Genomic DNA, 27,894 nt, shown 5'->3' with positions numbered 1-27,894 from the left:
GGCTGAAGTACCCGGATTTTGCCAAACACAGCTCTGATCACGGCATCCTCCATCGACCAGTTTTTAGCGTTTGTAAATGCCGCGCTTAAAGACACCGCTGTCGGCCGCTTCAGAGTTCCTATTCCCGGTGCGAATGCAACCAGGAACATGGCCCGGGGGAGAAATTAGTTCCCGGGGAAATATCCTAGTGGCTAGTTCCTATAAATGAGTTCCTAGAACTATTCGGTGTGAAAGCCCCTATTGTGTATTTCTTTCTTCAGTGGTACACAAAAGAAAATATTTTGAAAGTCAGTGAGGTCCAAAACAACATTGAACTCCACTGACTTATAATGACAACAACAACAACAACAAAAAATCTGTTCAGCAAAAAAAGAAATGCATACAAGTTTGGAATGACATGAGGGTGAGTAGATCATGTCAAAATCTTCATTTTTGGTGGAACTATTCCTTTAAGCATACATTTTACTTGAAGACCCTAAGAACATTTAAGAGGAAGTAAATCACTCTGTGTTTATTATGCAGGGACTGAGATGAAGAAAAAACAAGATCTAATCAGAGATAAGATTGATCACAGTGCACATGCGTAGATATGTCCATCATTTCAGGTTGACATTTCAACAGCCTAGTTCCAACTGGTATGAGACATGATCCACTGGCACTCTCAGTTTGAAACAAAACAAAGCACTCAGGCTTTGACAGCCAGTATCACGTGAAATATGCCAGTGCTCCCCTAGGTCCTATAGAGAGAAGCCTTGAAAACGGCAGATCACAGATGAAAATGACAAAAATTATAAATGTTTCATTGTGAAGTAAACTAAAAAATCTGTCTCTAACCAATACATCTATAGAGAATATACAAAAACTAATAATATTTTTTAAAGTGTAAAAAATGTATAATTTTTTGTTTGTAATAGAGCAGTTTAATGGGCATTTAGTATTGAACCTGAACTTATTTTTGTGTTATACCTGGGAAGGGTACATGAGTAAACCTGTTAAGATTAGCCTTGATTAGATCTGTTAGGGACATTTAGTTTTATGCAAAAAAAAAAAAAAAGTATGAGGGTGGTTTTGATTAAACATTTACAAAAGGGTGCATTAGGAATCTACATATTACTACACCAAAGTTTTATTTTGTAATTCTTTTTTTTTTTTTACTTCAGTAGCCTACTACTAAAAACAGAATACTTAAACATTTAATCATTTACAAAATTTCAACAATAACAATGGAAGCCCAGCCAAGATAGCTGGAACTGCTTTCTAGAATTTCTCTGGGTGTAGTTTGTTTGTCTAGTCAACGATGCAAATAGTTATGTCCCAACCTATCCCTCTCATGTCCCGCTCTTGTATTTTCAAAACCCCACCTTCAAATGCACACAAAGATGAAACAGAAGTAAGCAAATTTATTTGGAAAAGCGTATTGAAAGATTGGATGCATACCGTCCATTCCATATAGTATGCAAGATAAGACAATGATTGCTTCACAAATCGCATTAAAAATAGTATGCCGGATGATGTGTCCAGATACCATTACATCCATTTTTATACCATTTTTTCCCCCAGCCAATACTGCCTACAGTCTCTTCCACAATAAGAGGAGTTTCTCGTTATTCTCTTCTGCCTCTTTAGAGAGTTTAAAAATAGCATCTAAAAGTAAAAATAAACAAATAATGAATTTAAAGGTATACAGGTGCTGGTCATATAATTAGAATATCATCAAAAAGTTGATTTCACTAATTCCATTCAAAAAGTGAAACTTGTATATTATATTCATTCATTACACACAGACTGATATATTTCAAATGTTTATTTCTTTTAATTTTGATGATTATAACTGACAACTAAGGAAAATCCCAAATTCACTATCTCAGAAAATTAGAATATCACTTAAGACCAATACAAAGAAAGGATTTTTAGAAATCTTGGCCAACTGAAAAGTATGAACATGAAAAGTATGAGCATGTACAGCACTCAATACTTAGTTGGGGCTCCTTTTGCCTGAATTACTGCAGCAATGCGGCGTGGCATGGAGTCGATCAGTCTGTGGCACTGCTCAGGTGTTATAAGAGCCCAGGTTGCTCTGATAGTGGCCTTCAGCTGTGGATTATGTGCCTCTCTTCCTCCAGACTCTGGGACCCTGATTTCCAAAGGAAATGCAAAATTTACTTTCATCAGAGAACATAACTTTGGACCACTCAGCAGCAGTCCAGTCCTTTTTGTCTTTAGCCCAGGCGAGACGCTTCTGACACGGTCTGTTGTTCAAGAGTGGCTTGACACAAGGAATGCGACAGCTGAAACCCATGTCTTGCATACGTCTGTGCGTAGTGGTTCTTGAAGCACTGACTCCAGCTGCAGTTCACTCTTTGTGAATCTCCCCCACATTTTTGAATGGGTTTTGTTTCACAATCCTCTCCAGGGTGCGGTTATCCCTATTGCTTATACACTTTTTTTCTACCACATCTTTTCCTTCCCTTCGCCTCTCTATTAATGTGCTTGGACACAGAGCTCTGTGAACAGCCAGCCTCTTTTGCAATGACCTTTTGTGTCTTGCCCTCCTTGTGCAAGGTGTCAATGGTCGTCTTTTGGACAACTGTCAAGTCAGCAGTCTTCCCCATGATTGTGTAGCCTACAGAACTAGACTGAGAGACCATTTAAAGGCCTTTGCAGGTGTTTTGAGTTAATTAGCTGATTAGAGTGTGGCACCAGGTGTCTTCAATATTGAACCTTTTCACAATATTCTAATTTTCTGAGATACTGAATTTGGGATTTTCCTTAGTTGTCAGTTATAATCATCAAAATTAAAAGAAATAAACATTTGAAATATATAAGTCTGTGTGTAATGAATGAATATAATATACAAGTTTCACTTTTTGAATGGAATTAGTGAAATAAATCAACTTTTTGATGATATTCCAATTATATGACCAGCACCTGTAGATACTGTCAGGGCATACCAGACTCAAGAGATGTTAGTATATATTTAACCCAATTGCAGGTATTTATTGAATAGTACTTCAAAGACAATGGCAACAGGTGAGTATATAAATGATAGACAGTTCAACTGTCTGATAATGGCAGAATGATGATTTTGGTATTGTTGTTACTCAGATGCAGAGCAACACACATGTAGAGGAGCAGACAATGAGATCAGTTAGGTAATATAATCTTCAGGAAGGTTTGCAGGTAGTGAGCCACTGAGATGTTGAGTGAGTGAAGGTGTGTGCTTTTGTACTGCTTTGAGTGGGAGGGTGATCAGGAACAGGTGCAGGTGATAAAGTACTCCAGGGATTGTGAGGGGTTGTGTGTGTGTACGAAGGGAGAGCCTGGTGTGACCATGACAGATTGCTCATGCACAAGTAATACAAGACAATGGGTAAGTGATATCAATAGAGACCTCCACAATTGAATGATGTGGCAGTAGGCAATGTCGCAACACTGGTGTGTTGTCTACATACACAAGCATAGACACCTTTCCATCCTCTGTGAAGCATAGAGTTTTATGAAATAGCAGCACACTAGTTCAAATGGGACCTATAATGCCCCTTTTAGGAGATGTAATATAAGTCTTTGGTAATTTGAGCTGCAGTTTTAGCTCAAAATACCCCACAGATCATTTATTATACCTTGTCGAATTTGCCCCTTGTGACGTGTAGGGCGGGCAAGAGCCGTTTTGTTTTGTATTTGTATATTTATATATTAAAGTTGTGTTTAACGTTCACCGGTTCCCTCCTTCCCGCCTCCTTCTTCCCGTATCTATGAACTAAAAAAGTTAAATCATAATCAAGGACCCCTTTAATATAATAGGATTGTAGAGAATCAGCACTATTTGTATTGTAACACTTTGGATGCTGAAGAATTCATCCTTCAGTCTACATTTAGTTCTCGATATATAATTGCATTCAAGTGCATTCTAACTTGTGAACAGCAAAAGCCATATTATAGGTCATGAAAGATGTAATACTAAAGAATTTTTCTGAAATAATATCTGTAAAAAAAAATGTAATTGTAATACTACAGTGGTTACCACAAATGTGGTTCCCTTATAGAGCTAAACCAGGTATTTGCTTAAAAGGTAAACAATGGCTCTTCACTACCTTATTTTTAATAGTAGGTGGTCTTCTGATTAAATACCAAGTTCTGTTATGAAACTCTAAGGCTGCGTCAGATACTTAGGTACATATTTTGAATAAGTACTTACTTTGCAACCGCTAAAAAACTATGTTCTATATACAGTCAAACCAAAAATGATTCAGACATTTTTTATATTTTTGCTTTGACTAGTGGGTTCAGGACACTATAGTTCATTTATGTAAGTGAGGATAGCAAAATAAACTGTGACATTTCATACCCAAAAATTCTTCATACAGTGGACTACCAGTAAAACTGATAAAAATGTAGAACCAAAAATTATTCAGACACTTTGATCTGACCATGTTTTACTTAAGTGTTTTCTGACATAATTAAGATTAATTTTTTTCTGACACAGTTTAACTCTGAGATCTTGTCATATTTTATTACCATTTTTTTTTTAAACTATAGTGAATAAACTGTATTAATGAATGGAATGTTCAAGGTGTCTGAATAAATTTTGGTTTGACTGTAGTAGAAATGTGAGTAGTATAAATGTAATCCAGACATACTACATTCGGAGAAATATAATAATAAATGAGAAATGAGAAATATAAAAATAAATGCATCTCTAGCACTGTGAAGCATTTAGGAAGAGGTGTCATTGTGTGGGGAGGCTTTTCATCTGCTGCTATTGGAAGATATTTGGATGAATGTTTGTAACCAAGCAGATCTCGTCTCCCATTGGCTACCATAGTAGGAAAAAAAAAAAAAAAAAAAAATACTATGGCAGTCAATCTGGGATCGGATCTGCTTGGTTACAAACATTCTTCCAAATATCTACCTGTGTGTACAGCAGAACAAAGAAATTTATACAGGTTTGGAACAACTTGAGGGTGAGTAAATGATGACAGAATTTTCATTTTTTGAGTGAACTATCCCTTTAACTTGTCACGGTGCATTAAAAACACAATACTGAGTGATGCATTCTGGTTAACAGTAACAGTGTGCACACTTAGCTACTGTAATCTGTAGGTGGTGCAAAAATACAGGCTTTGAGGTATTTTTTTTTTTTTACAGTTAGTCAGCAGGTCTTCACAGACCTGCCATAATCTGATAAGACCAAAACTTTTTTTAAAAAAAATAAAATGTTTTAGAATTGCATTCCTACAAATTTCTTAAGAACTTTCTTAACTGCTTCTTAAGAAGATTTTTGTGATTCCCCAGATCTCAATCCAATTAAGAAGTTATGGGTGGACTTGAAAACTGATTGGTCCATGCAAACTGATTGTGCTTGAACAGTTTACTTCAGATCTTTACAAATGTTGAAGCCTTATTGTGCATTTCAAATTACCTTATTAATCCTTCCTCAGTGACATTTGAACAATTATAATTTTAAAATTAAAACATATTTTATCCATATCTTTTGGCATGAAGTGTTACAATTCAGTTTCGATTCTTACTTTTAAATTGTGATAAGTAAATAAATTGAATTTTGTCATATAAAGTTTGATTCCTGTGGGATAGGAAATTAGCCTATGCCATTTAAAAAACACAATATATAAAGACATATATAATGTACCAAAAGTACATAATAAAAGTGCACCGTTTTACCTGACCCCACCTTCAAATGCACACATCAATCGATCAAGCAAGCAATCAATCAATAAAACCAACTCACTCAATAAACGAACCAGTGTGTGAAGAGCTTTTTTATAATATTTGCAAAGCTGTAGTAATTTTAAACCATTAAGTCAGAGACTTTCCCCCCATGAATGTGAATGCATAAAAAAGCGCGCGTCCCCGATGATCTAAACGCACTGAACAATAGTGAGCATCAGACCGGGCACCGCGTCCTCCTTGAAAGACATCGCACGCTGTGGCACTGGATACTGGATAAAGAAATAGCGTGGGAAAACACACTGAGGGCGGGCTGATTCGGTAGTCGTCTTTCTTTAGTTCTCTGCACTCATTAGATCTGCTCCCAGAGTTTTGCGAGCTGAAGTGGAGCGTGATTTGAAACAATAACATCCTGGTTGCGTAGGCAATAGCGAGCTGACAAAGATGAAAGTAGAGAAAGGCTCTGGTCCAGTTCTCTGGCGAGGAAACGGCACAATGGATTAGCGTTTTAGTGTAGTAAATGTTCACACTTGGACATTTATGACTGTTTAGTTTTGTTGAATACAAACGCAGCGGCGCGAGGGGAATGCAGCCGCGCGACTCGAACTGTCTTCAGCTGCAGTGAGTACACACTACTCCTTCCTTTCCACAGACTCGAGAATCTATGTATGCCAGATTATTGTATTCAGAACTTTGCTTTTATGACTTAAGTCTTTATGTGTAATTAGGCTTTTTAAATTAAAACTAGTTTACAGTTTTAATCTGAATGTGTAATTAGTCAGGTACAAATGTGCAGTGGAGTTTCATGTACTTTCACATTGTCATTGTAACGACTGTGGTATTTAAATAGTTATCCAGCAGGGTTCATGCAGTGTTTCAGTCTGTCTGTTTGAATGACTTTTTAGGAAAATACCTGCATCTAAAAACCACCATCCATGTACAAAGTTCAGAGGGACTGCTATTTTTATTTTCAAGTCACCTCTCTACATGTAGATTTAAAAGATTAGACATGTCAAAGTATATCCCTATACCTTGATTGCATCTGGTTCTATATCTGCCCTAGAGATCACATAAACACCATTAGCCATTATATGGGTCATTGACGAATGAGGTTTTTAATAATGGAGATATAATTAATTTTGAAGATTTATTAAGTGTTAACAATAAGATTATGTGGTTTTTATAATCAATTAACACTGCTTTTGTCATTTTTTTTTTTTACAATATGGACAAAATTTGTCACCAAAAAAGTAATTCGGTTTAACCAAAATTTCAGTTTTACCAAATGACACTTTCGGTTATACCGAATGACGATATTTTCAAACAATGCTAACAGGCTGATATCTAGCAAGCAAGTTTTTAAAATATTACAACATTTTCCATGTTTTGTAGCGGTTGTGCCGAATGACCTGATGTTTCGGGACATGCGTATGAGCAAGTGAAAACATGAATTTTTCAAATAGTTAAAAGAGAGTTAGTTACTTTGCTTCACGACCATGTGGTCCTTTGCAGGTGTCTGAATGATGTCACATCCTGTCACATGATATTGACCGTATGACTTGATCCAGAATGGTCCCTTTATATTGGTTACTCCGAATGACATCAATGAAATTCATTTTTCCGGACATTTGTTCTCATAACAAAGCAACGACTTCTACACATAATTTCATACAATTTTGCACTATGTTGATATATGATGTTATAAAATCATGCCAGAATAAAAAAAATATATATATACATTTATTACATTTTTAGATATTTTAATCACAAATGAAATGGCTGTATTGGCCTTTGGACGGTTAAACCAAGTGCCCTTTTGACACTTCAAAATCTTTAAAATACCTTTATAAGTAGCAAAATATAATTAAAACCTTTTGGATTCAATAAAAGAGATCTAGTTGTACTACCTTACATACTTTGGATGTCATATCTTTGTATTTTATTATTATTAAGGCCTTTGGACAAAAAAAAAAATTACCCGTCACGTCATTGACCCGCATACTGATAATCAACCAGTTAATTTTTGCCTCAACAATCATATATATATATATATATATATATATATATATATATATGATTGTTGATTGATTGTTGGCAATGAGTACAACATGTATCAGGCCAGACGCTGACAGATTGTGCCTGGCAAGAGTGCTGGTGTATGTTTAGTATTCTATCCTAGTTTTGGTTAGACCATTGGATCAGTTGTCTGGGTGCAGAAAGAGCAAAACGAACCAAAGACCATACTTCCATCATAGCAATAATAATAAGCAATTTGTGTTCCCATTTTTCTGCATATATTTCTGCATTGTTTATTTGTTCCTCATTTCAAGAGCACTTGTTTAGTTCCTCTGCCATCAAAATTTGCCCTTATTCTGTCTCCATTCGTTAATTTTTTCTTTTGGCATAGATCTGTCACACACAAACACTCTGTTTGGATTGAAAAAGCTTTTCTTCTTCTTCTCCTATTTTTTTTTTTTCTTGGCAGGTTTACTTAAGTGTGTTTAAAAGCTTTGCTGATTTAAAATTCTCTTCCACAGTGGATTGCCTTTGCTGGCGTAGGCGTTTGTTTCTCTCAGTGGTATTGGACACAGGCCAAGTTTGAAGGACTAAGAGGCAGCAGGTGAAATTATTTATATCCTCTAATTTGTGATGGTGGTAGCCTAATGGTTAAAGATCTCAGCTTCTCATGTACCTCTCCTCCCACGGTGTGAGAGGAGAGGTACATGAGATTAATTCTTCTTTATCACCCTTGTGCCCTTGAGCAAGGCACTCAACTCCAGGTTGTCTCAAAGATATCTTTTCTATAATAATTTGTATAGTGGATGCAAAAGAGATATTAAACAAAAAGAACTGGGGAAGAATTTGCATATTTGGGGTGCTACGGTTGTACTGGCTCACCTCTTCGTGATTGTTGCCAGCATAAAGCTGGAATTGTGCACCTGACTCCCACACTTTAAGCCTTACTAAGCATGAAAGTGTTTGCCTGTGTTTGTAGCATGAGTAGGCCGCTTATCAAATGCTCTTGGGTGTCTAAAACTATGATTAGAAAAGGTTCTTTGCAAGTCTTGTATAAAAGCAGATTTAACAACGGTAGATCACAACCAGATTGATTGCTTGATATTATCACCCAAAAAAGACAAATATATTTCATGAAGCTAAAATGAATAGAGTTGACAACACATATTTGCATAAATTATATTGGAGCTTGTATATATCAGCTCGGTGGCACGATGGTGATGCAGCGTTTAAACATGTAACCAGTCCGGATCTCTCACACTAGGCTACACCACACATGCTTTGTTTCTGGAAGTTTTTAAAGTTGGCATGAAACTGAAGTTGCAATAGTTTTTTCTTACTTTTTGTGACGTACATCTGAGTGAAACGACTTCTTGAACAAGAGAAAATGTATTGATATTGTCCATTGGTAATTGATTGGATCGTTATCGTTTGCTATTGCTCTGATCTCATGTGAGTGACAGGTTGTCCGCCCTTGTGCCGGTGAACATGTCCTCAGAGAAGAGAAGGGATGTCGTTGCAAGAAGGAGAAGTTATTTTGATAATTCTCTTATTTACTCAACCCCATGTTTTTCCAAACCTGTATCGCTTTCTTTCTTGTGTAGAAAAAAAATGTGCTGGTTAGTATTTCCATGCAATTACAGAAGAATAACCAGGCACTGAAGCTTTTAAGCTTTTAAGCTTTAAAGGGCACCTATTATGCAAAATCCACTTTTACATGGTGTTTAGACATAAATGTGTGTTGGCAGTATGTGTACATAACCACCCTATAATGATAAAAATCCACCCACTCCTTTTTTTTTTTTTTTTTTTAAATCCCCATTAAACCAAGGCAGTCTCATTAGACAAGCCGTTTTGATTCTCTGAGCAGTGTGACGTCACACTTCTTAGGCCCCACCTCCGGCCGCTGACTGACAGTCCTGCATTACAATAGTTTCCGTCCTCAGCGAGTTTTACGCTGTCTGCCATTTTCTCTGCGCTGTTTTTGGATGACTGAACATTAGACTCTTAATTTTCTCCCACCATCTGAGCCACTGAGGACGCAGTGGATTAGTTTTATTTTTGAAGATAATGCGCCCCAAAATCTAGCCAGTTCCACAACAAATTCGGTTAAAGCTATTGTTGTCTTAGGGTGTACTCACACTAGGGGCTCTCAACTGTGCCCGAGCGCATTTGACCCACAAAACCCGGTTTGTATGACTAGTGTGATCGCTCCCCGTTTTATTTTCTCTGCGTTTATCCGTCCCTGACCCGCTTGGAAGAGGTGGGCCAGAGCACAGTTCAGTTGGACTTGAGCGCGGTACACATGCAGTGCGATCGCTAACCGCGCCGAAGCACAGAACAGCGAATATTTTTGTGCGCTATTGTCATCATTACGATGGCAAACATCTTTATTACTACTTGGGTAGTACATTTTTCAATTAACCTTGTTTATATACTTTATAACCACACGTTTGTAAAGAGCAGTGTAACAGGAGATTGTCTTGAAAACTTTTTCTGTAAAGACAAGACGTTTTATGTTTATTTGCAAAGGCTAGAACATTTTTTAACATCCACTAACCATTCATAAACGTCCAGTTGCATTCCTGAGTCTCTCCATCAGTGTCCGACTCCGGTTTGAACAATGTAAGGCTGAACACCGTTACTGACAATCCTCATTTCGGCTGCGTGAGATTCTCCAGCTTTGTTGTTGTTGAGCAACTGAAGCGTGAGCTGTTAAAGCTCCGCCCTCTTGTGGAAACGGCGTGTTTTTGCTCACACCCAAATAAGGGCAAATTTGACAAGCTATAATAAATGATCTGTGGGGTATTTTGAGCTGAAACTTCACAAACACATTCTGGAGACACCAGAGACTTATATTACATCTTGTGAAAGGGGCGTTGTAGGTGCCCTTTAAAGCGCATAAAAACATGGAATTGTGTAAGTCTGTGGGGTTTTGTTGTGTAAAATAACAGTAAATCACAGTAAATAGAGGTAAACAGGAAGAAATTCACTCCTTTTAGTATTATTGATATTGTTTTACATATCTTTGAAGTCTAATATGTGATTATTGCTTGATGTACTTACTGTGTTCATGTTGTATTAAAACACTTGTGCTGCTATTGAGGTGGGATATGGGTAAGGTTAGGGACAGGTTTGGTGCTATGGTTAAGTTTAAAGATAGGTTAAAGGGTTAGTTCACCCAAAAATGAAAATAATGTCATTTATTACTCACCCTCATGCCGTTCCACACTTATATAGTTATGGCCGATTTCAAAACACTGCTTCATGAAGCTTCGGAGCTTTACGAATCGAATCAGTGGATAGGGTTGCTATTGCCAGAGTCACGTGATTTCAGCAGTTTGACACGCGATCCGAATCATGATTCGACACAAAAGACTCATAACACTCCGAAGCTTAATGAAGGAGTGTTTTGAAATCGGCCATCACTATATAAGTCGTTATTTTGTTTTTTTGACGCCAAAAATATTCTCATCGCTTTATAATATTAATATTGAACCACTGTACTCACATGAACTGATATAAATATGTTTTTAGTACATTAATGGATCTTGAGAAAGGAAATGTCATTGCTGGCTATGCAGGCCTCACTGAGCCATCGGATTTCAACAAAAATATCTTAATTTGTGTTCTGAAGATGAACGAAGGTCTTACGGGTTAGGAACGGCATGAGGGTGAGTAATAAATGACGTTATTTTCATTGTTGGGTGAACTAACCCTTTAAGGTGTAAGGGAAGGCTGAATGTAGTGTAATAGATGTGATTACAAAAAATAATTACAGCTGTAATAACATGCAGGTATTTTTTTATTTATTTTTTTTTTAATATAAGTATCATGCAAAAAATGCATGTACAATGCATTGCATTGTATTAAATGATTAATTCAAATGTTAGTACATAGTTAAAGACACTTAATATAAAGTCAGACCTAATTTCTTATGTAAGGACATATAATTAATAAAGTGCATCCCATTGACACATCATTCTAATCTAACCAAAGACTTCACTCATCCCCATAATGGCAGTCTGTCATCTGTAGCATTTTTGCTTCAAGCCCTTGTTAATTTCTGACCTTTTGAACAATAAAGTTAAACACAATACATACAGTTTACTGGCACATAGCAGTTACAATAATAGCATCCGTAATACACCTGATTTCCTCAGCATAATTTAAAACCACTGTTATTAGTACTTTGAATAGTAAACAGAGACTCTGACCTCAGGCAGATATACTTAGCATGCAGGTAACCTTTCGCCCTTATCTCATTTAACACTGTTTTTAAATGAAATGAATATGTGCAAAAAACTTGTCTTTCTGGTCTTGGGATTAGAGCTGTCTTTCCAGTTTAGTTTTGTGGGAGGTACATTGGCGTGCACAAATCTCTCTAAAAATGTGGAATTCCACTGGTTTGGACAACTGTCAGTTACACAGTTTGGTGATCATTATACAAAAAAGAAATGACAAAAAGTATGATTTGTGCAAAGTAATCTAGCGTTAGCTTTAGTTAGGCAGGCCACGTAAGCATAGCTCAGAATCAGCGGACTACCAACTGTTCAATCTGTCCGATCACTGTGATTCTTCTATCTACGTCATGTATATACACATGGCACTATTATTTGTCTTCAGCTTAACCAAAGCTTGTGACTAACACTCGCTACCCTCCTCCTTGACATCGGTATCCGTTATTCCATATAGCTGTATGTTCTTCTTTTTCTTTTTCTCTGTCTGTTTCAGATCGCTGTATTAAAAGAAGAGTAGGCAATTATTTTTTTATAAACACTTTTTGTTATTCTGGTTGAAACATCCTGATAGCAATCAATAATATAAGTAGTCTAAATATACATCTGTGGAAGTCTCAGGACCAAAAAACGTCGGTCCAAACGCAATGATATGATCCTATCTGCCTGTCAACCTGTGTATTTCCATACCTCCGAGCACCCTGCTCGCGCAGACATCAAACGCCATCAGCGTGTTTGAGGCTATGCAGAGTGTTGACAGTCAAACAGCAGCCGCCTTTTACAGTTCCTCCTGAATCAAAACAATGAGCTTATGCTGCGTTCACGCCATGTCGTAACCATAATTTAGAGATGGCAACCCATTCTACTCGAAGCTGATCACATCCTCAGACTTCGATTAATGTGTTTTATGTCAACACTGTCAACGACAAAATGAATCTGCAGCAGTCAGGTGGTACAAGTAAGAGCTTTGTAAGTTGTTTACGTTCATTATGATTGTAATGTTATGAGCTTTGAGACATGAAATAATTTAACGGCGTCATGACGCTTTGCTGAATCTGCTCTGGCTGTGCGCGACCTGCACGTTCATGTGTTTTGGATGAGGCGTGGCTTTGGAGAGCGCTTTGAAGGGAGGGTGGGATCTAATGCTTTCAGAGCTAGCTTGCTATTGTTAGCCGCTCTGAAATTGCCTACCCTACCTTTCAGGCAAGCCATCCAAGCACTCCTGGAATATCGCCTAATGCACCATCTCCATACAATCTTCTATAAATCGCTAAACAATTTTTGTACAGTCATTGTTTCAATGTCATGCTGATGGTTCCAGGGGATTATTGCATGTCCTATTAAAAATAATTTATTATAAAGCTGAACCCCCATAAGGAACCATAACCAAATGTTTTAAATGAACAATAATAAATTTGTATGTTTTATTGTGGTCCTGACTGAATTATAGGTTAACTATATTTTACATTAACATTTATGTTGTTATTCTCTAGAAATCTTGACATCCAAGATATTCTACAAAGAAAATCACAATTCCACAAAATAAAGAAAGTCCTACAAGTTTGGAACAACATAAGGAAGTAAATTTTGACATTTTTAATTTCTGACCGAACTATTCTTTTAAATATGCAATTATATGAAAAGCTTTTACCATCTAATGTCCTGCAAAGTATTCCTCCCAGTTGAGCTACAACTTTTCTAATGTTTTTTTTTAACTTTGAAGCTCTTTGAAGTTTCCTGCTAAATATGTTTCAACACTGATTGAAATTTAAGTATAATATCCCCTTATTTATTTTTCCCTTCGGTAAATGACATTTAACATACCTTCTCCAAATTAAAAACTAAAATAAGCCTCTGAATATAAAATGATAACATTCTTCTTCATGATAGTTGTCTGAAGCCTTAACTCCTCTCTGTTGGTTGCTCTGTTCTTTTTAATGATGGTCAGGTCCCCTGCAGTTTGAAAACAAATAGCAGTGTCTGGCAGTCAGTTATTAGAAATGCCAGCAATTAGGACTTACTGTAGACCTAGAACTGCAGGCAAACAGTACTGTGATCCAGAGCCTGTCTGTCCTAAAATTTAGTGTGTATACATAGTATGTGTACAGTGCCACTTTTCAAGTTTGTGAACCCCTTGCAGAATCTGTGAAAATGTGGAAAATGTTAACAAAATAAAAGAGATGATGCATGTTATTTTTTATTTAGTACTGTCCTAATTAAGATATTTTACATAAAAGATGTTTACATATAATTCACAAGACAAAAAATAGCTGTATTTATTCAAATGACCCCGTTCAAGGTCATTACCTGGTGGTTACCTGGATGATCCATGACTGTTTTTTTGTTTTGTGATGGTTGTTCATGAGTCTCTTGTTTGTTCTGAGCAGTTAAACTGAGCTCTGTTCTTCAGAAAAATTCTCCAGGTCCTGCAGATTCTTCAGATTTCCAGCATCTTTTGCATATTTGAACCCTTTCCAGCAGTGACTGTATGATTTTGAGATCCATTTTTTCACACTGAGGACAACTGAGGGAATCAAACACAATTATTAAAAAAGGTTCAAACATTCACTGATGCTCCAGAAGGAAACACGATGCATTAAGAGTCGGGGGGTGAAAACTTTTGAACAGGATGAAGATGTCCAAATTTTTCTTATTTTGTTTAAATATCAATTTTCTTCATTTAGTACTGCCCTTTGGAAGCAACAGAAGATACTTTCATGTTTCCCAGAGACAAATTAAGTACAATTTACCTTGATCTTCAAATTCAAAACGTTTTCACCCCCGACTCTTAATGCATCGTGTTTCCTTCTGGAGCATCAGTGAATGTTTGAACCTTTTTTAATAGTTGTGTTTGAGTCCCTCAGTTGTCCTCAGTGTGAAAAGATGGATCTCAAAATCATTCAGTCACTGCTGGAAAGGGTTCAAATATGCAAAAAATGCTGGAAAACTGACCTGGTGGATTTTTCTGAAGAACAGAGCTCAGTTTAACTGTTCAGGACAAACAAGAGACTCATGAACAACCATCACAAAACAAAAAAACAGTCGTAGATCATCCAGGTAACCACACACAGTATTAAGAATTAATGGTTCACATACTTATGAATGGGGTTATTTTAATAAATTCAGCTATTTTTTTGTCTTGTGAATTTATGTAAACATCTTTTATGTAAAATATCTTAATCAGGACAGTACTAAATAAAAAAATAACATGCATTTTGTATTATCTCTTTTATTTTGTTAATTTTTCACATTTTCACAGATTCTGCAAGGGGTTCACATACTTTCACTGTATATAAATGTAGATGGAGATTGCAACTGCACTGACTTAATTGTAATATAACCTCTGTTATTTATGCTATTGTGAGTTAGTGAGAGCTGTTGTGCTTGTAATCTTAGTTGACATTACCAGGCTGAGCATAAAGAGATATATTTTTGCAAAATCTCTCGGTGCATCAGAGTCTCAAGGTCAGCAAAGCTGAAGTCTGTACACACTAGAGAGTGTTACGCTCTCTAAATCATCCACTGATGAAGTGCTTAGAAGATAAATGTGTGCAAAAAGAAAAAAAATAATGATATTCTGAAGAATCACTGTTATATAGATGACCAGTTTACTATGTTCTGTGTATTTCAGTGTTCTTCTTTAACTTTGCTGTGAACAGAATGGTAACAAGAGCAATATGCCCACATGAAAGCAATTTTCAGCACATCAAATTGATTTCTTCATTGTGTGAAGCAGATTTCTCTGAGAATGAAAGGGGTGCGTGATTTGACAGAAAATCCATGTAAAGTATAGAGAGTGTACAGTGTACATTGTACTTTCACAAAACCCACAAGAGATTAAAATCTGCAGACATCAAGATTCACAAGGAGCAAAAGGAAGTGAATTATCCTTTATTTAAAATGGGCTCTGCATCATTCTCAACATTTAGACATCAGCACCAAGGCAGCCATGAAGAGAGAGTCTCTTTGAAGCAGAACTAAGCAACATGAACCAAAATAAAGCACACTGTTCAAATAGGAGGCATGGAGATGCTGAACTGAATGTTAACAGTGAGAGAAGAGAATGAGCAGACATGTAGGGCCTACTAACTCGGTCTGTACAATAATTTTTCTTAGCATGTCCATATTTTTATTGTGGATACAGTTTATGAATTGAGTGTTCTGAGCCCTATGAATTCAGTAATGGTTGTTTATATGAGGTTTATAAAGAAAAAAAATGGGTCAATAGAACTGGTCCTTCTAAGCCCAATTCAGAAAAAAGCAGTATTTCTGCATTATAATTACAGAAAGAACATTAGGCTTAAGAAAATCCTTAAATATTTTCATTTAGCATGATAACCAACAGTTTTATTCTTTTTGTTTGTTCTACTGAATCTACATGTTCTTTGTGAGCATCTTTCCAGTATAGTGTTGTGCTATAGCTACAGATGCTATTCAAATGAATTGTTTTAAATATAGAATTGCTTTAAAAAACCAAGAAAAAGTGCAAGCAGCAATTAAGAGGCCAAGCATAAAAAGGTACAATGAGTGCAAGCATGGCTGGAATCTTCATAGCAACTGCTACAATGAGTAATTAAACATTTTTAGATTATTTTAGTCAAAATGGCTGAAAAATCACAAATACAATCACTTGTCACTTTTGACCAATAGGTGGTGCTGTTACCATATTAATATGATGTGGTCAGTATGAAGTGATAATGACACATACAAGGTCTTGAGCCAAGGAATCAAGAGGAAGAAAGAAATTTGTTTCTAGCCCTTTCGGTTCAAAAGTTGTTAGCATAAACGTAAATGCCACTTTGGACAGTTGGTGGCGCTAGAGGGATTAAGTTAGAGAATCCAAAATTGCTGTAGTTAATGGTCAGACTGTCCTCTATTTGTGTGCCAAATTTCATAATTTTCCTGCAATAGACTTAAAGAATGGAAGAAGGAGGAGAAAACTAACATATACAATAGGTGCCTTCGATGCTTGGCCCCTAATAAGAAAACCAACGTAAACAATAGGTGCCTATTCGCCATTGGTGCCAGGCACCTAAAAATCATGTCAAGTTGCATTTGCTATATTAATATTCTTAATAAATATTCAGCCAAATTTGTCACGAGATGCCAGATAAATAGTGTCAAATTAGCTTCTCAAACAGCACTTCTGTAGTGACTGTCAGCGACACTTGATCACCAATAACTCTGGAACTGAACATTCGAATAGCCCCAAATAAAAAGTAACATGACAGTAACAAATATATTTGCTGTGAAACAAACTTATTAGGGTCAAACTCAAACTCATACTAAGCGCCACACCTTTCTGTTTCCTTCCAGGGTGAGTGTTGTGGAACAGGGTGATGACGGTCAAGGATTCTCTATTGCCAGCCCTACGGCATGTCATGAAGAAGTCTGCTCAACTTTTTCTGCTGTTCCTGCTGGTGTGGATGCTGCTCTTCTTTCTTGGCTTTTCCTACTTCACTGAATCCCAGGTGAACCAGCCCCATAGGACGACTTCCCTCCTCAACTCTGAATCTCAACACTCAATCCATGTTCAGCGTAGTTCCCGGGCCATCATGGCGTCCCGTAATGCTCGCTGGGGTTTGTTTGCAGAGAGAAGGGGTCCTTTCCAGCACAGGCAAGTCTTTCAACCTCCGCACACTAGAAAAGAGTTTAAGAAGCATGTGATGAAGTCTCCTGAAAATGACTTTTCCAACACCTGGTCGGTGGTCCGTGGTCTGTGGAAGGGACAGGCATCCTACAAATCCCTAAGCAAACGACTACAGAAAGCCGTCAAGGACCATGTTCACTCTAATAAGCACAAGGTTCAGTACAGAGGCCAACGTAAAACAAACAAGGGTAGGGAGGAGATACTGTGTCAGATGAAAGAGCAAGCTCAGCTCAGGACTCTGGATAGCTCTGAACAGCCCTTCGCTGGCCTAGGTTTTCAACAGCTGGATCCTCCTCAACTAAAGCAGGCGTACAGGACATGTGCCGTGGTGACTTCAGCAGGGGCGATTCTTAACTCGTCACTGGGGCTTGAAATTGGTGAGTTGGGCAGGGATAAAATGCATATATGGCTACACACAACCAGTCATAAGTTTGAAAATCTTTAATGCTCACTCATTTTAAAATGTACTTTTTTTTTTCTTGTGATGGCAATATGAAAATTTCACCAGCATTTACTCCAGTTGTCAGTGTCCCACGTAAAGACGATAATTCCGCAAATAACTGCAATTGCAGGTTTCAAACAGAGATGGCGACAAAGAGGCAAAACTTACAGACTGTAGCTTTAAATTGATCCAAAAGTGACAGTAAAGACATTTATAATGTTACAAAAACTTTTTTCTTCAAATAAATGGTGTTCTCTTGAACTTTCTATCCATCAAGGAAAAAAATCATGGTTTCCACAAAATGTTAAGCAGCAAAAACTGTGTCTAGTACAACTGCTGAGGGAGTGACTGACATCTTTCTATCTTCTTACTGCCGTAATGCATCTCTATATATTTTTTTTTCCTCTTTCAGAAAATCATGAAAAACATTTTTAGTGGATTTTAAGCCTTTGCTGATGGAGCATGGAAACACAACGATAGTATTTTCTATTTTCACAGTTATGTGTGTGTCTTCAGGGCTTGACATTAACTTTTTTGCTCACCAGTCACTGTGGCTAGTGGTTTTCCAAAGTTACTAGTCACTCAATATTTTCACTGGCCACAATTTTGACATCGATACCATGAGGAAAAACTGCCATATAGATATTTGTAATATTATCTCATAATTTGGCAGCAGATATATCAGGCTGCTGTCACTTTAAGACCGGACACACGGATCAATTATACTATTAGTGCTGTAACACCAACAATATTCATCCGGAGCCAATGAAATGAGTGAGTGAGGGGAGGCGGGTTTGTGTTAACTTGCTGTTGGAGAGATGAGAGAGAGAAAGAGCAGCTGGTATCGTGTATCTATTCTGTGGAGAATGAGTATTGGAAACGTTTCAAATATACTTCAATATCGATATGTATCGAAAAATCTATATTTTTGACAAAAATGTATATATTATATAAATTTCAACCTGCCAAGGTGGCTAGTAGGAGTGACTGTGTTACACACCACTGCTGAAATCCACCTGCATTTTTTGGGTTGGCGGGTTTTAATGTCAAGCCCGGGTTGCCTTTGTTATTCATTGATAATAAAGCATAAAAAAAAAAAATTTTGCGCTGCTACTGAGGGCTGCAGGGATGATGTATTTTTGTCAAACAGGATTTTTCCATTGGCTTTTGGATTATTACAGACAATAAGATCTATGACCAACACAAGTTTATGAATCTTACATGTTTTGTTCTTCAAGATAATCGTCTCAAATTAACACAACTTTTATGAATTTTGCAGCTTAACCAGAAGTAAAAAATTAAAGTTAGGCTATAAAAGAACTACACTATGCTTGCATGACTTCAATGTCACCACCACTAAGCTTCCAACAACTCTTTCAATCTTTGTTTAGCTTGAGTTTGAATATTTTGACTGCCTTTTCAAGACATCCAAATGCTTAAAAAATAACTAGTGGGGTATTGCTGATCCATTTTATGTCATAAAATAAAATGTGAAAATATCTTGAGCTTACTGTATGTTAACTACAGACTTTATTTCAGGCATTTAACCCAAAAGCCATTAAAAACTCATTGACTTCAGGATAATGGGACCGGAAATGCAGAAAACGCCAACTCATTTATAGGTTTTAGGACCCATTCCTTCCACACTCTGTAGTTTATTTTTCGTGTTCAAAACCCAGAAGTGTGAAAAGTGCCACATTTTTAAGTCCTGCATGGATTGTGTGTATATTGTTATTAACTGTTACGAATGATTTTAAATCATTATCTTTGTACACCTCAAAGGTAAACGGCACTTTATCTCAGCATTTTAATGTTCGTTTTGTGAATCTGTTGCTGTTCTCTGTAGTATACCAGAGAAATGTGCTGCTGTAGATGATTCCTTGTGTACAATTAAAAGGTTTTCATAAATGGCCCAAACCATGCATTTGCTAAATAATATAATACAATATAATATAATAATCGGTGCAGAATCGCACAAATAACATATGAATGTACTTTGTAGCATTTATATTCTACCTATATTAGTGGAATTTAATTATCAAAGAAAAAAATATTTCTTTTCTTTTCTCTTTTTTTTTTTTTTTTTGCATTTAAAATCTTCAAAATCTGCATAACGCTTTTTATTGTCACAAGGCTGAAGATGAGGGAAAACAGACTGAAGAAGTGATTATCAAATATAAACAGGGTTTTATTAACAAGAAAGCAGGCAGGAGTAACAGAACGCACAGGAGCATAAACGTAACATAATCACTACATGTACACGAACATCAACCGACAACCAAAGACAAAACAGAGGAACTAAATACACAGAGATAATGAACTGAATGACATACAAGATTAGTGTCCAGGGGAACTGATGAGTGGTGAGAAACAAAGACAAAGAGACGCATGACTAATGAGAACAAACTGAAAGTTCATGAAGGTGAAACTAAATATGAAAGAGTCCAGATAACCGGACACTTATTACACACAAAGGTTAGTTAGGCTCTCTAGACTTTTTATTAGCCAGATAGCCACTTTCTTGTCTTGTTTTGATAGTTGCTCTCTCTCTCTCATGCTTTTACTTTCACTCCCTCATTCAATTTCTTCCACTCAATTCATCGTCTCCCTCTCTCTTTTTTTTTTTTTTTTTCTTCTCCTTGTTAGTCCTTGATTTGGTCTGCTGTTGAATAGAGACATTGATGCACAAGGTCTAATTGTTGAATGTGTTGGAACATGAATACTGCAGCGGCTGACAGCCAATGGCAGATAAGCATTATAGCAGCGCTCCCTGTTCTCTAGAAGCCCTTGAATAGCATTGCCCTGCTTCATTGTCACAAAGAATGAGAGCACTGCTGTCACGTTGTCCTTACATGCTTTTGTCTATTTATAGGAGTTTTATTGGATTTTCTATGAAACTGGACATTGGAACTTGTGTCTAAGACCTAGATATGTCTAGAAACTTACAGCAGTAGTTTGTGTAGTAAACGCAAAATATTTTACATTTACTAATTGAAGAGTGGTTTATTTGATTGTAAAATTAGTTTTTGCTTACATTACCAATAAAGTGAAAGTTTGTGAGTCTACATAAAATGGTTTCTGTTGCTAGATGTTAGTGAATTGTATTTTGCTGCCTTCTAGTGGCGATTGAATGTCTTGCATGTGAAAGATATTGATGGAAGAAGATAATGCACAGTTGACAGATGTTTTGATTATTCAGGTCAATGAATAAGGAATTACTCAGTTTACTAGAGACATAGCAGAAGAAAAATCCTATATACCTGTACATCAGGATCCTGCACATTAATATGATAGAATTTGCCTTACAACACTAGAGGGAGCAATTTCTTATGATAATAAATTGGCCATAACACTGTGCAGTCTGATTCAATTAATGAATACAAGTTTGTTTGTTTGTTTTAAAAAAACAATCATTTTCAAATCAATAGGGAAAACTGGTTTATCACACGTGAAAACTGTTATCTCAATAACTGCGGTTTTGTGTCAAATGTCCAATAACACATGCTTGTTTTATGTTGGTTTCAAATACTAAAAACCTTAAGAAGAATTAAGAATTAGAATTAAATTAGGAATTAAACTGGCAAGGTAAGGTCAGGGCAAGTTTATTATGCAAAATAAGTACAAACACACCCCTCCCTTCAATGCTCCGCCCCTAAAATGCACAAACACAATGCAAGAGCAATGTCCCTTTATCAAAGCTTAAGCAAAGCAAAATAATGCTTTGTGAAAAATAAATTGAAGATGACGAAAAAACGACAAGGAAGAACAAAAAACAAACATACAGTACACGAGTAGACACTCTAAAAAACACTGGGTAAAAAACAACCCAAGGGCTGGGTAAATATAGGACAGAACACATGTTGGGTTAATTTTACCCAGCAAATTGGGTTTTTGATTTAACCCAGCATAATGAGTTGATTCATTTTTACTATAATACTAGCTTATTTTTTCTTTTAGTTCATACATGAATTAATGTTTACAGATTAAATGAAATCCTCTAAACGTTTTAAATACTCCACACGACCACTTGTTTGCATGATAATTCCTTTATTTTCGATCATGTTTTATAGTATAGCATCATTTTTAATACATATTGCCTACATTTAAGCTTGTTTAACAAATATTAGAAGTAAAAATTAAACATTTAGAAGTAATTCAAGTGTAATGGTCCATTCTCTGTTGTCCTGTTTCCACCGTAACGGCGCTGGATCTCGTGCCGGAGATCGCTTGCGTTCGGCAGGGGAACTGATAACTTCAGACCGCCGCCTGGGTTTCACTCGTAGCCGAAAAATGCTGTGACTGACTCCATAACCTGTCCATAAATAATCAGTGTACAATTCTGATAACATATTTTTACATCCTAAGTATTTATATTCTGTATCTTTTTTAAAATTCAGGCGTTTCCATCATGTGAAAAGACCGACGCAACACTCGTTTAGGTGATTCACATCACGCCCCTGTATGTTGCTTGCATAAAATTAAGCAATATACAGAACAATAACGAATTTTTAGATAAAATAAAACATCCACAAACCCGTATTTTACTGAAGACATGCACCAATTCGACGGAGCTGCACTGCTCTCTCCTGAAGAGATCGCAAAATTACCCAAATGGCTCAACCCAGGAATTGGGTAGGAAAAATAACCCAACAATTTTTAGAGCATATACAAGCAAGAGTTGATTGTTACTCTCCAGCAGCACACCAGCTCCAGACAAACAATGACACTCAAAACTGTCCTGTTACTAGAGCTAACATTACAACAACAGCATATCTTGGTTCTGTGAAACATGGCAAAACCAATGTTACTCACGTATGGAGTCCGTTTTCAGGCCTTCTTGCTTTTGTCTCTCCAGCCCTGGAAAGCTTTTCTAATATTCCTAAAGCTCTTGCCTGATCATAACTCTTCTTTTCCCAGTGATATTCCTCTGAGCTTCTTCCTCTCTTTCTACAGTCTTCCTTCAAATCTCCCTCTCGCTCACTCTCTCCTCCCCCATCATGAGTGGACACGCCCCCTACTGCTGATTGGCTCACTCTCTCCTCCCCCATCATGAGTAGACACACCCCCTACTGCTGATTGTTTCACTCTCCTCCCCCATCATGAGTGGACACACCCCCTACTGCTGATTGGCTACAAATGTGTTGTGGTGTTCAGTCCGATGTCAGAAATCGCTTACTGCACCTTTAATTAAAATATTTGTTGATCAAAACAAGGAAGTGACATTTATGTATGATTTATAATTATACTCTTTAAATTTACAGTAGCTGAAAAGGCATTTAGTGCTGTATAATGACAGCGTACTCCATCTACCCCATATTGTCACAAAAGGTCAACATGTGTTCTGCCTTCAAAATTTAAATGACCCTTTTGATTGACTGTCGTTTTTGTCATTCTAGATTCCCATGATGCAGTGCTGCGTTTCAATGCCGCACCCTCCAAGGGCTTTGAAAGAGACGTGGGCAGCAAGACAACCATTCGAATCATGAACTCTCAGGTTAGGGTCGTCACAGACACAAACCTTCACCCTCTGACTCATTCCCTGTCTCTAAATGGAGATGTGTTCTTCTTTTTTATCAGATTCTAGCAAATCGCCAACACAAATTCAACAGCAGTTTGCTCTATAAGAACATTACCTTGGTAGCCTGGGATCCTGCTCCTTATAACATTGACCTGAAAAAGGTATGAAAATCATATCATAGAGAATCTGTCTGAAACGCTATGCTATTCAGCCCTGTTAAAGTTTTTTGTATAGTTTTCTTACTAGTTTTCTTTCTTGAAATACATATTTGGTGAGGCAGGAGCAGGGTGACTTTGAAGGTATAGAGGTGATATTATCAGCCTAATGGCCAGCAGAGGAATCATGGTTGTGCTTCACTGACTGAGAATGAAATCAAAAAGCGGTGGACGTAAGAAGAATGCCTGATATTTTCGCTAGAGTAGCAAATTTGAGAGGCATACAAACATGGGAACCAAACAGAGTAGGGGGAAAAAAAATCCCTTGACTGGGACTATGCTAGTAAAATCTTTTGCAGACCCGTAATTAATATTTTACACATTGAGTTTCATTGTGTTTTTGTTCATGTTCCTGTGTTTCCTTTGTTTCCTTCAGTTTAGTTTTGGCTGTTCATTTTCATGACAAAAACCTTTTAGGGGTTTTGAAAACGGGTTTCAAAGTGCAAGTTTTTGAAAACGATACTGTTATTGTCTCCGTGTAAACTACAAAAACACGAATTTGTGAAAACGGTGACGTAATGCATATGCATATTACATGTTCAGTCTATAGGTGCATAGTTTTAAAAGTACTTTTCTTCATATCAAAGTGTCATCGCCGACTACTGGCTTGGCAGCATAATACAGCATTTTTAGTCGTTATCACGGATCCGTGTGAATGGGGATCGTTTTGACAACGTTGTCATATGTACGCAAAAATGCAAAGGAAATTTTTTTTCCATTTTTAGTACATCGTTGTCATGTAAATGTACTCTTAGTTACTAATTCCTCCTTGTTTGTTACCTACGTTACTGATTACCCCACCTGTATGTAGTTTAACTGTATGTATGTTTTGTTCAGTTCATTGTCGGTTATCGTCATGTGGTTTACGCTTGCTCCTGAGATATATACACCGATCAGGCATAACATTATGAGCACTGACAGGTGAAGTGAATAACGCTGATGATCTCTTCATCACAGCACCTGTTAGTGGGTGGATATATTAGACAGCAAGTGAACATTTTGTCCTCAAAGTTGATGTGTTAGAAGCAGGAAAAATGGGCAAGCGTAAGGATTTGAGCGAGTTTGACAAGGGCCAAATTGTGATGGCTAGACGACTGGGTCAGAGCATCTCCAAAACTGCAGCTCTTGTGGGGTGTTCCCGGTCTGCAGTGGTCAGTATCTACCAAAAGTGGTGAACTGGCGACAGGGTCATGGGCGGCCGAGGCTCATTGATGCACGTGGGGAGCGAAGTCTGGCCTGTGTGGTCAGATCCAACAGACGAGCTACTGTAGCTCAAATTGCTCAAGAAGTTAATGCTGGTTCTGATAGAAAGGTGTCAGAATACACAGTGTATCGCAGTTTGTTGCGTATGGGGCTGCATAGACACAGACCAGTCAGGGTGCCCATGCTGACCCCTGTCTACCGCCGAAAGAGCCAACAGTGGACACGTGAGCATCAGAACTGGACCACGGAGCAATGAAAGAAGGTGGCCTGGTCTGATGAATCACGTTTTCTTTTACATCACGTGGATGGCCAGGTGCGTGTACGTCTCTTACCTGGGGAACACACGGCACCAGGATGCACTATGGGAAGAAGGCGAGCCGACGGAGGCAGTGTGATGCTTTGGGCAATGTTCTGCTGGGAAACCTTGAGTCCTGCCATCCATGTGGATGTTACTTTGACACGTACCACCTACCTAAGCAATGTTGCAGACCATGTACACCCTTTCATGGAAATGGATTCTAATGGAGTCCATGCCTCGACGGGTCAGGGCTGTTTTGTCAGCAAAAGGGGGACCAACACAATATTAGGAAGGTGGTCATGATGTTATGCTTGATCTGTTTATATATTTATAATATCAGCACTTTTGTACTTTTCAACTTTGTCTTCCAAAAATATCAAAATGATTTTTTTTTTTTTAATTCAGAAATGAAAAACATGTTCATCATAGAAGAGGTCTATTCAAGCCATTGTATTTATGGATTACATTTTTTAAAGAAATCAATATATCCAGACAAATGAGCATCATTGGCCTTTTACCATACCATGCAACTGTCTTATTTTTAACATCATATTTTCCTGTTTTCTCAATGTTCACAGTGGTACCAGCATCCCGATTATGACCTTTTTACTCCATACGTAACTCACAGGAAGAACTTCCCTGAGCAGCCCTTTTATATCCTGCATCCTTCCTTTATCTGGAAACTTTGGGATATTGTGCAAAGCAACACACGGGAGAACATTCAACAGAACCCTCCTTCCTCAGGATTTATAGGTGAGTCTTTTCATCATTTACATATTCATACATAGACACACAATCTATCCTCTTTTTGATCCTTGCACTCAAGAAAATTGTTATGCCACATGTTGTGACAGTAATTTTTGAGAGATTTGCCATGCTGTGCAGTTGACGCACACATCCGACCCTAATTTAAGCAAGCTCAAATGTTTCTCTGCCTACTTCTCCAGAGTATCTGCTGACTTACAAATGATAATTAATCTGTTTGTATTCACTGTTCACTCTTGAATTCATTTATGATTGAAGAGTGCGGTATGTGTGTGTGTGCAAATACTGAAATGTGTTACTAAGTAAATATCACTTTGATAGATGCCAGTTCGGGTGCATGAAGGGATTATTTCAATCAGAGAGGGAGCTCATGTGGAAAAAGTAAACTCTCCATAACATTTCTTTCTTGCCGCAGGCTGTACTGGCAGAAACAGTGCCCATGGCAGCAAAAAGCCCATGAATGTTCATGGAAACACTCACATACACACACTTTCTTGTTGTCTCCTTTGCTTTGCAAGTTCATTGCAGAATCTTAATGAATGAATGGAGGTTTAGCTTAAAACTCAAAATCTAAGAGAGGCACACAAGCAAATGAACAAATGTTATGACAGTGAGTATAATTGTGGGTAGTTGGTTTATTTTCTTGTATGATTGACATATAATCAAGATCTGTGTAAATCGGTGCTGTTAATACAAGTTGATGGCTCTCAAACAGACGATCTGCATTCCTACACCCATCAAACGTCATTAGTGCTATCAAAGACACATATTGCTGGTCCTAAGAGAGCAACAATGTTGAAAAATGTAGAAATGTTCATCTTTTTTGTCCTCTTTCATTGTTTTGAGTGTGCAATATTGGATCGTACCTTTAACATAGCATTAAAGGAATATTGTCATCATTTACTCATGTCGTTCCAAAACCATGTAACTTTCTTTCTTCTTCGGGGAACAAAATTTAGCATTATGCGATTAATTTACAACAAAACAAAAGAAAACAATGCTTTTATCTCCAAAATCTTTTTTTTTTTCTTACATTAGACAAGCTCAGTGACAACTCGTTATTGCGTAAAGGATTATGGGTGATGGTAGGATACACAGGATATACTTGACGCATCCTTTAAAACAAGCTGAATGAAGAACGCAAAATGAAAGCTGCTTTCCAAAAGGTCCTTAAAATTTCGAAGTCCTTTGATGCCGCTGAAAGCTGCTTAAATATTGGGGAGATTTTGACCAAAAATGGTCGGACCACTTGGTAAATGATCAGTGAGTCACATTGACTTTTTTTTGCTTATACCGCCATTGTACTGAATTCACCCAACCTGATATTCATTAAATTATCTGTGTTCAGCAGAAGAAAAAAAGAATCAAGTTTGGAATGAAGGATTTTCCTTCTATTAATTCAACATCACCACTAGTGACCAAGTTTGGAGAAACTGTTTTGGATCACTGGACTACTCTGAAGCAATGATGTGACTAATGATCTACATGTCGTTATCCTTGATCTCCAGCAGCTAACGGTGAGATTAGGGTACAAACAGAATACAAAGAAGTCATAGGTGGAGGATTTTACCAGTTTTGAGGGTTTTTCCTTTAAATTCACAGCTTTATTCAACATCTTATTCAGACCTGGCCTTAAATGGTTTGGGATGGGAACATACAGACAAAATGGAGGCAAGCACATTTAAAAGTAATGCACCATCTAAACATCCAATTTAACATGTCACCAGTAGCTGGTTGCACTTTTCTCGCTCTTTGTAACATTTATATTGACAAGCCACATACAAATACCGATTGAAAATGGTGTGTTAGGTTAGACAACAGTTTGTCATCACAAAGACGACGATAGAGATCACTTTGCTACAGT

The 27,894-nt window shown here is 37.2% G+C and overlaps 1 protein-coding gene and 1 long non-coding RNA gene across 4 annotated transcripts in view; one reads left to right on the top strand and one right to left on the bottom strand.

Moving 5' to 3' along the window:
* LOC127513925 (uncharacterized) overlaps positions 1 to 25,763 on the bottom strand; it is a 757,994-nt gene extending 732,231 nt beyond the window's left edge. Inside the window, exon 1 of the long non-coding RNA XR_007930527.1 lies at positions 25,391 to 25,763. This is a non-coding gene — a long non-coding RNA (uncharacterized LOC127513925). The remainder of the gene's footprint in view (positions 1 to 25,390) is intronic.
* Positions 5,888 to 27,894, top strand: part of st6gal2b (ST6 beta-galactosamide alpha-2,6-sialyltranferase 2b) — a 27,816-nt gene continuing 5,809 nt past the window's right edge. The window contains exons 1-7 of one of the 3 annotated variants that reach the window (XM_051896121.1): positions 5,888 to 6,306; positions 8,223 to 8,305; positions 17,256 to 17,966; positions 23,428 to 23,525; positions 23,609 to 23,710; positions 25,844 to 26,018; positions 26,446 to 26,929. In XM_051896121.1, coding sequence (XP_051752081.1) covers positions 17,279 to 17,966; positions 23,428 to 23,525; positions 23,609 to 23,710; positions 25,844 to 26,018; positions 26,446 to 26,573 — 1,191 coding nt within the window. In that variant the 5' untranslated portion in view covers positions 5,888 to 6,306; positions 8,223 to 8,305; positions 17,256 to 17,278 and the 3' untranslated portion in view covers positions 26,574 to 26,929. Of the gene's footprint in view, positions 6,307 to 8,222; positions 8,306 to 17,255; positions 17,967 to 23,427; positions 23,526 to 23,608; positions 23,711 to 25,843; positions 26,019 to 26,445; positions 26,930 to 27,894 lie in introns of those variants that run through there. The other 2 variants (XM_051896119.1, XM_051896120.1) reach the window with 2 other exon arrangements.

This window comes from Ctenopharyngodon idella, chromosome 6 (assembly GCF_019924925.1).
Source record: "Ctenopharyngodon idella isolate HZGC_01 chromosome 6, HZGC01, whole genome shotgun sequence".
NCBI classification, from domain to species: Eukaryota; Metazoa; Chordata; class Actinopteri; order Cypriniformes; family Xenocyprididae; genus Ctenopharyngodon; species Ctenopharyngodon idella.
Note: the sequence above shows the minus strand (reverse complement) of the source record. Positions and strands in the feature narration are given on the sequence as shown.